General features: G+C 35.1%; 1 protein-coding gene, 1 long non-coding RNA gene and 2 other non-coding genes across 4 annotated transcripts; 3 read left to right on the top strand and 1 right to left on the bottom strand.

The window, feature by feature from the left end:
- Positions 1-215: 215 nt before the first annotated feature.
- LOC121257348 (65-kDa microtubule-associated protein 8-like) lies at positions 216-5,645 on the bottom strand. The gene is made up of 11 exons (XM_041158318.1): positions 5,346-5,645; positions 5,050-5,253; positions 4,623-4,880; positions 4,314-4,526; positions 3,590-3,745; positions 3,352-3,511; positions 2,948-3,099; positions 2,766-2,853; positions 2,420-2,493; positions 1,016-1,090; positions 216-859 (listed from the first exon to the last, which is right to left on the bottom strand). Exons 1-11 carry the CDS (start codon positions 5,439-5,441, stop codon positions 536-538), a joined length of 1,800 nt encoding a protein of 599 aa, XP_041014252.1. The 5' UTR covers positions 5,442-5,645; the 3' UTR covers positions 216-535.
- Positions 5,646-8,409: 2,764 nt separating this feature from the next.
- On the top strand, positions 8,410-11,128 carry LOC121257347. The gene is made up of 3 exons (XR_005939203.1): positions 8,410-8,715; positions 8,876-8,967; positions 10,488-11,128. It is a non-coding gene; the product is annotated as an uncharacterized LOC121257347 (long non-coding RNA).
- On the top strand, positions 8,436-8,538 carry LOC121258905. The gene has a single exon (XR_005939457.1). It is a non-coding gene; the product is annotated as a U6 spliceosomal RNA (small nuclear RNA).
- A 908-nt stretch (positions 11,129-12,036) lies between the features above and the next one.
- On the top strand, positions 12,037-12,139 carry LOC121258904. The gene has a single exon (XR_005939456.1). It is a non-coding gene; the product is annotated as a U6 spliceosomal RNA (small nuclear RNA).
- The last annotated feature ends 1,087 nt before the right edge of the window (positions 12,140-13,226 follow it).

Below are 13,226 nucleotides of genomic sequence, written 5' to 3'. Positions count from 1 at the left end.
CATCTCAAGATCTCAAGATCCAAGCCAGACAAAAATGAGTTGAAAACTCATCTCAAGATCTACCCGCGAACACAAAGCTGTGGTTGTAAAGAACTTTGTTATTGCAAATAAAAGTCTCTCAAATCAAATTTTCGAATAGAGGACCGCTTGAGGCCGAGAAAGCAAAATAGATTGATATATATTTTAGGTTTGGCATAAAGATTTAGAGGTTGACAGAACTTCAAAAACACACCCACCTATATTATTTGATTTGATACATCTTACTGCAAATTGTACACATATTTGGTACTGATACAATGATGAGATAAATGTTATTTTGTTTGCCTTTGGAATCACATATGTCATCATGTCCTGAGGTCGTAGACATCCAGGTAAATGCAACGAAATACATAAATATGTAGCTATTTCTATCTGCAATAAACACCTGAATTTATCCATCTATGGGATTTATTACAGTTTTCAAGACAATAAATTTTCTCAAAATGTCTGTCTTCTGTCTCATCATGCATGAAGATCCATGAGTCAGACACAAATTTCAGGGAGATATTGGACCAGAAAATGTTGACACCACTGAGGCTGTTTCATCTCTAAGATAAGCAGCAAGGCTTGGTCGGACAAACATCCTTTCACCTGGTGCCTTCCTTCCCTCCTTTATGAAAGATATGCCTTGTGTTGCCGAATTAATGTTATTTGATCCCAAGTGTTGGATGCCCAGAGAAAGTCTTCTGTTTAAAGGCATAGCATTGTTGAATCCTCCATTCAAGCTTCTGTTTGAAAGCCGCCGACTGCTGGTTCCTGGCCTGGATACAAACAAATTTTCCTGCTCAACTACTACTTGGCTTTGTACCTTCTTCTTTTCCTGTGTGGAAGAACATATCAGAGAGAAGATGAGGAAAAACTGGTTACTGTGAAAGTTTGAAGACGTACTAAGGAGAATGCTATAGATATGTGAACTTGATTAGGAAAAAGAGAAAAAAAACTTTAACTTGCTATTGCATTATTTTATTACACCAACCCTTTGTCTTTGCTTCTCCTCCTCCTTTTCCTGCCTTAACATGTTGTACTCTTCCAACATTGCCAAGAGAGGTACCTAGACAGCAGAATATGTCATTTTCAATTTAATGGCTTACCAAATGAGTCTGTCCAGATGCTTAGTACCATAATGACACAGAAAATTGCAAACTTTTAGGAGTTTGAAAATGTCAGGCGTTAAAAAGAACGCAGGAGTTGGAGTGCAACTGATTTGATGAGTTCTCAACTAAACTCTTCTTGTCAGGTTCTTGGTATTTAAATTTGTTATGTTTCTTAACAAGGTTCATTTAAATTACCATACTTAAAACCATCCATACAAAACATTTTGCAGTTTGAAATTGCTGCGTGACGAGAAATTTATGACAAGCAGCTACATTTTCACGTTTGATTTATGACAAGCAGTTGCATTTTCAGGCTTGAAGCATCGGCAGTAACGTTTTGCTTGATTGCAAAAGAGGCCATAGGGTACGTTTGGGCAGTGAGGTGATCTCAGATGATCTGTCAATAATAGTGAAAAATTGATGAAAAAGTAATGATAAAATATTAAATACTAGTGGAGGTCCCTCCACTATACTTAGAACGAATACAGTTGAGCAAGTCAGAACCTGCTATATGAGCATGGTTATATAGGCATATGATGTAATGAGTTGCCTGTTAGATGGAGGGGCGCCCATGTGGGGCTGAACCCCTCCTTAAACCACAGTATGCGTTACTTGCTTGAGCCATGCATTACTGCCATTTCAAAATGGCAATTGAAGGCTGACCTTTAAGGTCAGCCATGTAGAGGAGGACTATATATAGTCTTTTTCAATTAGTTTTTGGGACCATCTGAAAATATACAAAAAACTCTCCCTTTTTGTTCTCTCTTGAAAAAATGTTTAGGCTGTGGATTTGTTAAGTGTTACTCTAATTTTATACTACGTAGTACACTTTACCACTAAGAGGAAACATTAGAGATTTATCAATCTGGAAAAACTTGTGGAGCAATTTTATAAGCTGAACTTGAGGTATTTTTTCTGCTGTGCTATCTTACAGTTGCCATTGACTGGAAGAGAAGTATGGAATCGATGATTAACAGAAGAAAATCTCCAGAAAATGAGAGTCATCCTTAATGTGGATTCATAATAAATGCTCTTGCTTATGCTTGATTTCTATTTTACTCCAGATTTTACTGTCTCTGAAACTCTAGTCGACACTATCTTCTATTATCTCTGAATATCAACTCTCACTAAAGGTGAAATGATGTTTGTTATTTACATGTTTAGCCAATACTCCATGCAATATTTTATCAGAAAATAGTACGAGCAAGAGAATATGTACCTCAAAAACTTTCCAATACTCCATGCAATATTTTATCAGAAAATAGTACGAGCAAGAGAATATGTACCTCATCATACAAGAAAACTTTCTTTCTTTCTTCTTCCCAACTTTTTGTCTTTGCTATTAGCAAATCTAGCAAAGCTGCAGTTGAACCATGTTGAAATCGCATACAATCAAATATTTTGTAATGCCTTGTAAAATGTCTTAAGCTGTCTAAAATTAGTAGATTTTTCTATTTGTATTTTGTTGATATTTTCTATTTTACCATCTACTTGGTTAGTATTTACATGGAAAAATGTTTCAGCAATATCAGCATAGTTTTGTTACGAGTCTTTAAAAGCTTTCATTTATTTACACGGCCTGGCAATGCAATCAGGCGTTCAAAAAACAAAAACAAAGCTTCTGAATATCACCTGGGATTTTGTTGGCTGTTATTCTGGCACGTTCTGCACGTCTCAGGTTCTTGTGAGCACCTCTGCTGACTGAGTATCGATTCTCATCCTGAAAGCATACTTGGATTAACAAAAACATGTAATGGAAATGGTAAAAGGTTGGAGGAAACTTGTCATCTAAAGCAATATATGTATCTGATAACCGTGTTATATTCTTCCAACCAGAGCTCCTCATCACGTGCCAGTATCCACTTTTCCACCTTCTCCATTATCACCTTCCTGCTAAAAGCTTCCTCTTTTGCTCGTGATATCTGTTCATCCAAGCTCATGAGGAGATCGGCATGGTCAATCTCCCCTGTTTCACATTCAATTCAGTTCGTGGGATCCTTTAATTTCAAACAAGAACATCACCACACCTCTAGAAAATAAGAGTAATGCTACTATTCATCTTGAGTTTTGTCATCTTCGGTCATATACAGTTGATGTGGCACAATTTTAGCGACTTAATAAAAGTCAATTAAAATACGCCACATTAGCTAGAATGACAAAATCTGAGATGAAAAGGATCATTTCTGAGAAAACAGTTACATATTACTCAGAATCGCACCAGAATTTATGAGGTTTATTATGTTATCCATATCTGACTGTGAAGGAATCTCCATGTGTGTCTTATTGCATATCTCCTCCAGCTCATTCTGTTTCTTGAGGAAGAGCTCTTTCATCTTGCTTGCTTTTAACTGATCCAACCTCTTGACTTCAGCTTCAGCCTTGGACAGTTTACTACATTGTCATGTCTTATTGTTTCCAAAACTTTTTTGAGTGACATAAAAACATTATATACTGACCTGCTGAATTATAATTGAGGTAAGGCTTCCTGGATCTGATACTTCTTCAGACGAGACTGATAATAAATCGGTAACATGTGAAAACAAATGTCGATCATCGAAGGGTGTGTCCATAAGATTCCACAAGTTTGTCAATGCTCTACCAAGTTGGCACAGCTGCAAAATTATATGAAGACATATGCTAACTTTATCTATCAGTATATTGCATCTCCAAAGAGAAAAATAAATAAATAAAGGAAACTAGCAAAACAAATGGCTGAAGCTGGAGGTGATTAGTACCACTATTATTCAATGAGTAATTCTACATACAACTGTGAAGTGCATAAACGCCACGTAATCGCTTTGAAAAAGAGTGGGATCCACTACTAAAAAATTAATTTGTTTTTATGTTGGTCTCATGTTTTATTCACTTTTCAAAATGATTATGTGGCAGTTACACAATTCACAGTTGCAAATATCTTTCTCTTATTCAATTTGTGTGATTTAACCTTGGATTAGGTCTGTTCATCATTGAGTTCAATTTACATGTCATTACGTACACGGATAATGATAAACATACAACATTTATATGGAGGATAATTAGTTAAACTTTGAAATTAAAATTAATTAAAATTGTTTTAGTTTTTATGGAGTGATACCATCACATTAATAAGTCATAAAAAAAGTTGCATGAATATCATTATCCATGCTTCAAATACAATGATCATAGCTACATAAGTATTACCTTCTCAAACCGCTTCTGCTTTTCTTCCTCCAGAGACTTTACCGTACTATTGAGTTTAGCCAAAATACTGTCGCTTATATTTTTTGACATCCCAGATAATTCATTCAGGCTTGGATGAACTTTGGTGATGATCATCGAGGAATCCATCCCCAATATTGCAGATAGGTTGTGGACTTTGTCTGTGTACTTTTCTACTCTTTGGAGCCTTTCATTCTTCAAAGAAAATAAGAGTAAAAAGAGTAAAGCAATAACTAATCTGAAAAATGTGATCGTTGTCCACAAAACAATTTCTTATACTCTTAATGGTACCTTCTCATTATGGAGTCTTTGTAGCTCAACTTGATACTCCTCTAGTTTCTTTAATGAAAGATCATTCTCGTTCACCATGACAATTGATGATGAATCATGGTTCTCTGATTGACCTGATATTTCTGCGGAAATTTTCTGAATCTGTTCATGCAATGCTCGGAATTGGTTCACCCTCTCTTCTTTTCTCAGCCGCATCTCCCGCAAAGCCGGGGTGATTGAGTCTAGCTGCTCTTTCAGTGTTCCCCTCATTTTTTCTGGCTGTTCAGACGAAATTCAGTATCAGTCCATTTAAGACTCAACTAAAAGCATATTTCATGACTGGAAGTCAGCCATGAAACAATGATCAGATGGCCAACTGTCCATTATAACTAATTCAATGAAATTCTGAGTTCTTTCTCAATAAAACAAGACTTTTCAAGTAGGGTACCCGTCCAGGGAGAGATCTTTCACCAAGAGACAGAAGAAGATGGGTGAATTCAGCCTCAGCTTCTGCCAACTCCTGATGCAGGCGAGCTCTAGATACATTGGCGCTATCAACTTTTCTCCTGTAAACTTCTAGACACTCCTGTTCTGAATCCAGCAGAACCTTCTCTCTTTCAAATTTGTCTTCTCCAACTTCATCCCAAATCATCTGTTTCCCAAATTATGGTAAAAGAAGACAGAGTGAGAAAGATTCATAAACATTACTTTTGTATACAATTCATAGGGAAAAAAAGGGCTTGCCTGCAGCTCCTGAAGTAAATATCCACATGAAGTTTCTAACAATGCAGAGCTTCTCATTCTAACTGGCATCTGGAATGAGCCTTTCTGATTGTCCATTTGATATCGGTTAATGGAGCTTTCACAGACACACAAACTACTAGTTCGTGAAGTTCATTGATGATGCACTCAGGATTGAGGGAAAATGGAGGAAGAAAGTATGATGGTTGGGAGCTTTGAACGTGAGTTATTGCTTAAAAGGCAAGGGTGACAGAGTTAGGTAATGTTGAAGCTTTCGGTTCAAGGATAAGTCAGTTCTTTTTTATTCTTCAGGTTGGATCTTCCCTCTCTGGATATTTGAATTTGAATAATTTTAGAAAAAAAAAAAAAAAAAGGCGTCTCTCCTTTTATTTATAGTGTCTTATATTGCTCAAAGAAAAAAAAGTATTACACATTAGTCTTTAGCAGAACTTGATTCGTAAGCAATCTATGCCCAAAATGTAGACAGCTCAATTCATGCTTTTCTGCAACCAACATCGATTACACCCTCCCTCAGCTAGCTATGGCCCAATGTGTGTGCACGAAATCACTACTTATCCTAAAAATTTACACTTAAATTGATAGGAAGGGATATATTTTATTATTTATTTTATATCTTAACACTCTCTCTCACGTGCATACCAACATGTGGGATATTTAATTAAATAAGATAGAGTGTAGAGTTAGGATTCGAACTCAGGACCTCTACTTTGATACTATGTGAAATCATCACTTGTCCCAAAAGTTTAAACTAATGAAAAGATATAGATTTTATTATTTATTTTATATATTTACAATGTGATGGACCAATAGTCATCTCAGGTCACGCTTGTTGATTTAACACGTTTTAAATGGTTTAACGTGACTGATTTTAAAGAAAAAAATCTATTCATCATCCCAACTCTCATCATCTCATAATGTGGTATTAAATGATAAGTTCACAAGTAAAATATAATAAATAATTTTCAATCACTTAATATCACATCATAGAATAATGAAAGGATGATAGATGTTGAGACGATGACATTAGTCGATTTTAAAACATCATATTTCTCCGTTTAGCGGCCATTGATTCTAGACGTTTTAACTTCGATGCTTTTTGATTGGAATTGATTTTGCTGATTGAGAATCGTGGTGTGGGTTATCAAAATTTTTAAGTTACTCAACGTTAACCCCGAAAAAATTTGAAAGGTGGCATGCTTCTTTCCTTATAGGTAGAACAAAGTTTTACAGCTTTATTAATGTTAATTTTGAGATGAGTCTAATTTATAAGCATCATTATCATGTGATTTTGAACTTAATAGTGTTACCATTTTCAGCAAAACACTACTCTTTGTTCAGATTAGCAAAGTTATATATAACTTGCAGATTTATGGGTGACATGCTTCTTTCAATATTGGTAGAAAAAAAGAAAAAGTATTTTTGCCATCAGTTTCAATACTCTCATTTTCAACAAAACACTACACCTTGTTCACCTTCTTGGTTTTAAAGAGTGAGTGGTCTATTTTGTGGTTGAAGACAGAATTTAGAGAGAGAGAGAGAGAGAGAGAGAGAGAATCTGATACCAAGAGTGTTAAGGATGGATTAGTAACATAGAGATGGAGTTGAAATGAACTTGTGTACTTCTAAGAACTTCGTAAAGAAAAAAGGAAAAGTGAGATTTAGGGCTCGTTTGAATGCATGAATCATTTCATCTTATTTTATCATTATAATTTTTTCAAATTTTTATAAAAAATATAATAAACAATTTAATTTTTTCAAATTTTAAAATAATGATAATATTAAAAAATAATATTTTAATAATATTTTATTCAACTAATATAAAATCATCTTATCTAATCTTATTTTATTTTATCTCACTATCTCGTTACTAAGAACAATAATACTTCTAAATTTTTACAACCAACCAATGTGATAGTACTACCTAACAATCAATGAGCTCTTACAATTTTCGGCCTGACGCTTGATTCATTTGATTTGCTTGATGAACTGTGTTGGGAACATCTTCGTTCGATAATTATATTCCAAAACTATAATTAAAAATCTTTCTTAAAAAAACTGAATTTTCTTAAATAAAAATAAAGTGATTTTCAATATGGTCTCAAATCATAAAATCAATACTCTTAGGTTATTGTACGAATTCTATTGCTTTATTAAGTTGAGAAATGATTTGTATGCGTCTTAAATTAGACAAGTTTTGTGCAAGCTTCTGTAAAAATGTAGGCCCGAGTATAAAAAAAAATCATTCTTTTTTAGCAGAATTTGCATTTTTACAAAAGACTTATGCGAAATTTATTTATTTACGACTATACGTATCATTACTTCTATTAAGTTTACTGTTAAACCACTCATATGGTTCTTCAAGATGATTTTTATTGTAGTGTCGCATCAACCATGAGAGACTACCTTCTGTTGAAAAAGGTTGTTATGTTTAATAGCAGGTCTATTTCTTAAGACGTTATGAATTAAATTTATGTGCTGATTACCATGGTAACGTCAAGTGGCGATGGGTGTAAATAACTTTTAAGAAGTTCTTGAAATCTATGCAAATTCTTGTAAATTTGTGATTTTTCTTACTATTCCATCCATTAAAAATATCTAAGAAATCCTAGATCTAATTATATGATGAGCAAATCTAGTACACTTTTTTTAATAAAATTAGGATTCATCATTAAAAAAAATATTTTTTTCATATAAATTTTAGATTTATTTATTTTTAATAAAAGAGTGCACGAAATTTACATATTATAATACTGTAAATATTATTTAAGTTATTTTTTAATAATTTTTAGTACATTGATATATATTTTTATTTTTTAAAAATATTTAAATATTTAAAAAAAATAAAAAGATAAATTTATGCTTAACGGCAAGCCCAGCTGTCTTCACTACTCAGCATTCATACAGATATCATAAGCAGATTGGTGAACACTAACGACTGATGCGTGGAAGACCAACCCACCAAAAGCCTAACCAACGAAACGGGCCTTTTAGTTGGGAACAAACTGAGTCCCACATTGTCTAGTTATATGCCATTTTAAACGTTAATAAGCGCAGACGAGTAAAGACAAGAGCGTCCCTTCGGGGACATCCGATAAAATTGGAACGATACAGAGAAGATTAGCATGGCCCCTGCGCAAGGATGACACGCACAAATCGAGAAATGGTCCAAATTTTTTTTTTCCTTTCCCAAATTTTGCTCTCTGATTTAGCAGCAATGTACACTCTCTCCGATCAAGCTGCGCTTATATGGATTCCGCTGCGTTTGTTGTGCTCGTGGGAGGAGGTAAAGCTGGGACTTTTCTCTTCTTTTGGGATCCCCGGCAAGTCCTACTGGGACTAGGGTTTCTTTTCTGTAAGGATGGTTTCTTCTTTAGGTTTTCTTTAGGATTTTGGGCGGAGGCGTGATTTTCAAATTCCGAGTCCTGATAGTTGATATTCTTTAATATTGAAGCTTGGAATGTCTTTAACGTAGTAGTTTTTGACGTTGTGAAAATCTTCTTTTCATTTTTCAGTAGCGGTGTTCTTAATGAAGGTGCGCACACACCATACATGTAGCTATCCGGAACTTGGGGATTGCATTTAGACTGCCTTAAAACTTCATCGTGTAAATTTCAACCATTTTTTGTGTTATTTTCCTTTTTCAAGCTTTGGTGCTAAATAATCAGAAGCCTCTCATAATTTTTTCATTCAGAACGGGGATAGTTTGAGGAAAAAAGATAATATATGCTACCAAAGATCTACCGAATTACTTGCATGATGGTGGCAATGTAATGCAAAAATAGGACCCCAAATTTCAGTCTTGGCCTTAACCCAGAGAAAGAGCGAGGAATGACATACTCACTCACAGGCCCGCAAAACAAGATCACCTCTTTGTCTCTAATTGAAGCTCAATAAACTGATGGGAGTTGCACTTGAGTCTGCCTTGAATGTCATAGAGTGATTATAGGAGGAACCATTGCCGTAACTTGTCATTGTAAAGTTCCGAATGATCTCTCCTGCTCGGGCCTAAGGCCCCAAACCTTGAAAATTTCTCACACATGAGGCATTAGTGTCCCCCATTGTGAATTCCAGAGAATAAGTTGAACCCGTTGTGAGCATTGGTCTGGTTAGGATTCAAGATGGACCCACTGAGTTGATCTCAATTGCTGCCTTGCCTTCGGGAACCAAGTCGTGTGCGGAGTAGATGCATTTCATGACCATTGCTGGAGTGGTTATTGAGCTCCAGTTTGATGGTCTTTTTTCTGCTTTAGATAGTCAATCTAGCATCTACGCAAATCTTGGTGCCGCTTGTGGTTCATGTAGTTTTAGTACGTGTGCTAAATTTCCACAAAGATTTAAGGTTTAATCTGACTCTATAAACTAGCAGTTTTTTAGGTACGAGTGCTTGTTCTGACTAGTTTTCTAAGAATGTGCTTTAACCAATTAATTTTGCAGATGGGATACTGTTAGCATTTTAGAAGCTGCTAAGGAATAATGTTGGCCCAACTAAGGATATCATATTCAGTAAGTTGGGCCACAAAATCGGGAGAGAAAAAATAAAATTAAGTGAACGGATGGATAGAACCAAAGATTTAGCTATGCAACACTTTGGTTTTGGTTTGGTTTGATCGTGGAATTTGATTTGCTCGTCAATATTCATGATGTTGACCACGCTTATGGAGTTGTGGTGTGCCATATTTCTTCAAATTACTTCAGATTTAGAATTTCTTTCAAAAGAGAAAAAAAAAATCATGTAGTTGCTCACATAGGAATAGCAAAAAGATAGTATAAGTATAAGATTCATTGGTTTTCCATCCTGTAGATTAGACAACTGCTCTAGAGTTTTGATGATTCTAGCTATTAATTTAAGCTTCTTTATATTATTCTGATTCTCTGCTGTTCATTTTTTCTTTTACATTTTTCTGTTCTTATTTGATTGCCATTTTATTTTGTATACATAGTGCATTTCCTCCATTTAATCGCGAAAATTACAGCCCACATCAAACCCTGATATTGCAGAGTCGAAAATTACATACCTGTGTAGCCAATTCATGTTGTCCCAACTTTTTTTTACGAGGAATGTATCCACCACAGGTGTGCACTTTCCTGTGGTAGTATATAGTTTGATATGCTTTGGAATTCCAGGTTAATGAGCGCTTCTTAATCTCAACCAGGAAAGTAGCAGGCATGGCTCTCCCACGGTTCATTTTCACAACATCTTTGAAAGGAAAAACCCGTCCTTCAGAAATCAGAAGTCAAGACGCTTACAGCAGTAACATTATTGGAACAGTCTTCGCTCCCAGGAGCAAGGATGAGTGTAAGTAAATAGTCCATGTACTTCCTGTAGTTGTCACCCTGACCCAACTGCACCGCATGCTATATCCTGCAATGAGGTCTGAGGACCTTGAATTTAAATGCCAAACTGTGCCATTAAATAACCAACCAGGAATGCGTTGTAGTGGTGTTTGTAGACTTTGTAGCCATGGCAGTCGAAGGAGATTCGAAGTCCGAAGGGGATTCGAAGTCGGATTCTGGACTATATTTGAGAAGGAAAATTTGTGATTAGCAGTAAAGTTTTCTAAACGTGATGGCGCAGATGACATTGAAGTGGAGGAATCACAGGAGAAGAACTTCAAGAGCCATGGAAAGGGAGAGTGCTCCGTTTGATTGCAGAGTTGCTTTACACACGGTTCTGTACATACGAACATTGCTTGAATGCAAAGTTGCAAAATAGCTTGGTTTACTATTTCCCATTTGCGATTGCTTTGGTGTGTTTGAATTTGGAATGCATCGGTTTTGTAAAGGCTGAGACTACTCTCTCTCAATCAAACAAGGATACTTTCTCTCCATTCACTTAAAATGCATAAAATGACAGTTTTGGTAATTTTACTTAAATAATCTAATCATTTTTATAAATACAATGACTGAAATATTTCATGCTTCACAGTAGTACTATCCATTATCAAAGGAAATAGAAAGAATCTTATTCTCTCCTGAAAAAGCTAATAAAAAAAATTAGTTGTGGATTTTTTTGGATAATCAAATGAAGGGAAATTAAAGTTTGATATCAATTTTAAATTGAATTTTAGAATTTAGTTATGTGAATATTAATTTTATATATTCAAAACTATTGCAATGATATCAAATCTTCTTTCCAGATGGTATTTTGATATCAAAGAGTTTCGTGGAACAACTTATCAATTCGTATGTGAAAGTTGTGAGAAATAAGTACAGTTTTATAAAATACATATTTGTGTAAAGCATTGCTGCTTATTATGTATGTAAATTTATTTTTATTTCATTATTTTGTAGTTTTTTTTTTTTTAGTATAGATTGATGTTTAGCAATTAAAAATATTAGTATATTGCTTGAGTTTATTTCCTTATTTTAACCGTTTATATATTTAATTTGTTTGTTTCTTTCTTTTTAATATATTGATATATTTTTTTATTTTTTAAAAGTATTTAAATATATTAAAAAAATATAAAAGATAAATTTATGCACGCCCAGCTGTCACTGGCGGCAGAGATATCACAAGCAGATTGAAATTGGTGAAACTGACGCGTGGAAGACCAACCCACCAAAAGCCTAACCATCTAAACGGGCCTTTTAGTTGGGAACAAACTGAGTCCCACATTGTCTAGTTACATGCCATTTTAAACGTTAATAATCGCAAACGTGCGAAGACAAGAGCGTCCCTTCGGGGACATCCGATAAAATTGGAACGATACAGAGAAGATTAGCATGGCCCCTGCGCAAGGATGACACGCACAAATCGAGAAATGGTCCAAATTTTTTTTTTTCCTTTCCCAAATTCCATCCATGGCTTTCTCTCAGCTATCTTCTCCGTTTTCTGGGCTCAAATCACCAGGTTTGTATTCTTCTAGTTGTTCTCTTGTGTGTGTGTGTGTTTTTTTTTCTGTTTTTTGTTTCTATTTATATACTGGGGTTTTTCCTTTCCCATATTCCATCCATGGCTTTCTCTCAGCTATCTTCTCCGTTTTCTGGGCTCAAATCACCAGGTTTGTATTCTTCTAGTTGTTCTCGTGTGTGTGTGTGTGTGTGTTTGTGTGTGTGTGTGTGTGTGTTTTTTTTTTCTGGTTTTTGTTTCTATTTATATACTTGGGAGTGGAATTTTTTGGTAATCTAGCGATTTAGCTATATGATATTTTCTAGTTCTTTGTTGGGCTAATCTGCTGAATCAGGTTCCAACAGGATTGGATTCCCACCACAAGCCATTTATCAATCTCCATTTGTTTGATGCCATTGTGAGCCACTGTGTTCCTGTCAGACTGCAGTGCATGGCCATTCTCTCGAAGGAGATTTTGGGATCTGAAATTGCATACCCAATGAATTGTGTCGCTCAGTGTCCGGCCCCAAATGACGAGAGTTTGGATTCTGGAGGCGTTTTGTTTGCAATGTTTTACTCGAGATCCATAGTCCGGACTATTGGGTAAAAAGCCATGGAACAAGTTTGCTTTGAAGAGTAAAATAGTTGAGAGTTTCGCAGGAAGACGAGCTGCCTTATCAGCAGGCGATACTTCTGTGAGAAGGAAAGAGAGAATCTATGCAGATTGCAAGAGCCATGGAGAGGGGCATTTGTTCACTTGGTTTATGAATGCAAACTCGGCTCTGTACGTTTGTGATTGAGACACCGATCTCTTGTTTGAAATTTTAATGATGCCATTAAAGCCTCGTAGCATGGTTATGAAATTAACATATAAAAGGAAAATTCAGGTGTATCTGTAGTTGTATATATTGAACATGGAAACACTGTAAGTCCATGTTTGAGATTTCGGTAGAAAATATTACTTATAATTTTAAGACTTCAAGACTTATAACTTAAGTAATAATTTCTATTATTAAAAATTTATTTATTGTTTG

The sequence above is a fragment of the Juglans microcarpa x Juglans regia genome, chromosome 3S (genome assembly GCF_004785595.1).
Source record: "Juglans microcarpa x Juglans regia isolate MS1-56 chromosome 3S, Jm3101_v1.0, whole genome shotgun sequence".
NCBI lineage: Eukaryota > Viridiplantae > Streptophyta > Magnoliopsida > Fagales > Juglandaceae > Juglans > Juglans microcarpa x Juglans regia.
The sequence above is the reverse complement of the archived record's forward strand: the minus strand, read 5'-3'. Positions and strand labels throughout refer to the sequence as shown.